This window comes from Penaeus monodon, chromosome 15 (assembly GCF_015228065.2).
Source record: "Penaeus monodon isolate SGIC_2016 chromosome 15, NSTDA_Pmon_1, whole genome shotgun sequence".
Taxonomy (NCBI): Eukaryota; Metazoa; Arthropoda; class Malacostraca; order Decapoda; family Penaeidae; genus Penaeus; species Penaeus monodon.
The window spans coordinates 8035427-8036219 of NC_051400.1; the positions used below are offsets into that span (position 1 = coordinate 8035427).

Here is a 793-nt window from a genome sequence, read left to right on the forward strand (position 1 = left end):
CTCCCCTTATCTCCCTCACCCCCACCCACGACAACCCTCAACAATTTTCCATTTAACCCCATTAACTCTTTTTCCTCTCCCCCCCCCCATTCATCCCCACCCAGGTCGACTGCGTAATGGGCGAATGGGGGCCGTGGTCACCTTGCACCCATTCATGCGGCTCCGAAGCGCTACAGCAACGTTCTCGCACCGTCATCGCCGAGCCAAGGAACGGAGGGAAGGCGTGTGAAGATCGCTTGCAACGCCGCTATTGCACGCTGCCTCCATGCCCCCACCCTAGGTATGTAGATTTCAGGTACGTGCCGCTTTTTTTTCTATATTATTTTCATGGTTGGTGTTTCTGTGTTTATGTTGGGTTATGTTGGGGGGGTTGTGTATGCATTGTTGGTGTATGTTGGGTATTGCACGTTGCTCCCTTTGCCCTTGCCTTAGGTATGTAGGTTTCAGGTTCGTGCTGCTTCTTTTTCTGTATTTTTTTTCATGGTTATTGTTTTGTATGTTGGGGTATGTTGGTTTGTGTTGGGTATGCTGAGTCATGTTGGTGTATGTTGAAGAATGTTTTATTATGATGGGTATGCTCGATATGTTGCTGTACTTTGGGTTATGTTGGTACATTTTTTTTTTATTATTATTATGGTGTATGTTGGGAATATATGCGTATATGTCCTTTTAACCTTAATTTCACCCTCATTTCGCATGGCATCTGTTTTGGGATTTTGTCGTTTATCTATTTACTTTACGTCGGTTTACTAGTATCCTTTTCTTCATCTATCTTTACCTTAATTCATTAGTG

General features: G+C 44.3%; 1 protein-coding gene across 1 annotated transcript in view; it reads left to right on the forward strand.

Annotated features, from left to right (window-relative positions):
• The window catches only part of LOC119581722 (spondin-1-like), a gene marked incomplete at its 5' end in the record, with an annotated part of 49715 nt that overhangs the window by 43939 nt on the left and 4983 nt on the right, over positions 1-793 (forward strand). The window contains 1 exon segment of the mRNA XM_037929847.1: positions 105-295. Coding sequence (XP_037785775.1) covers positions 105-295 — 191 coding nt within the window.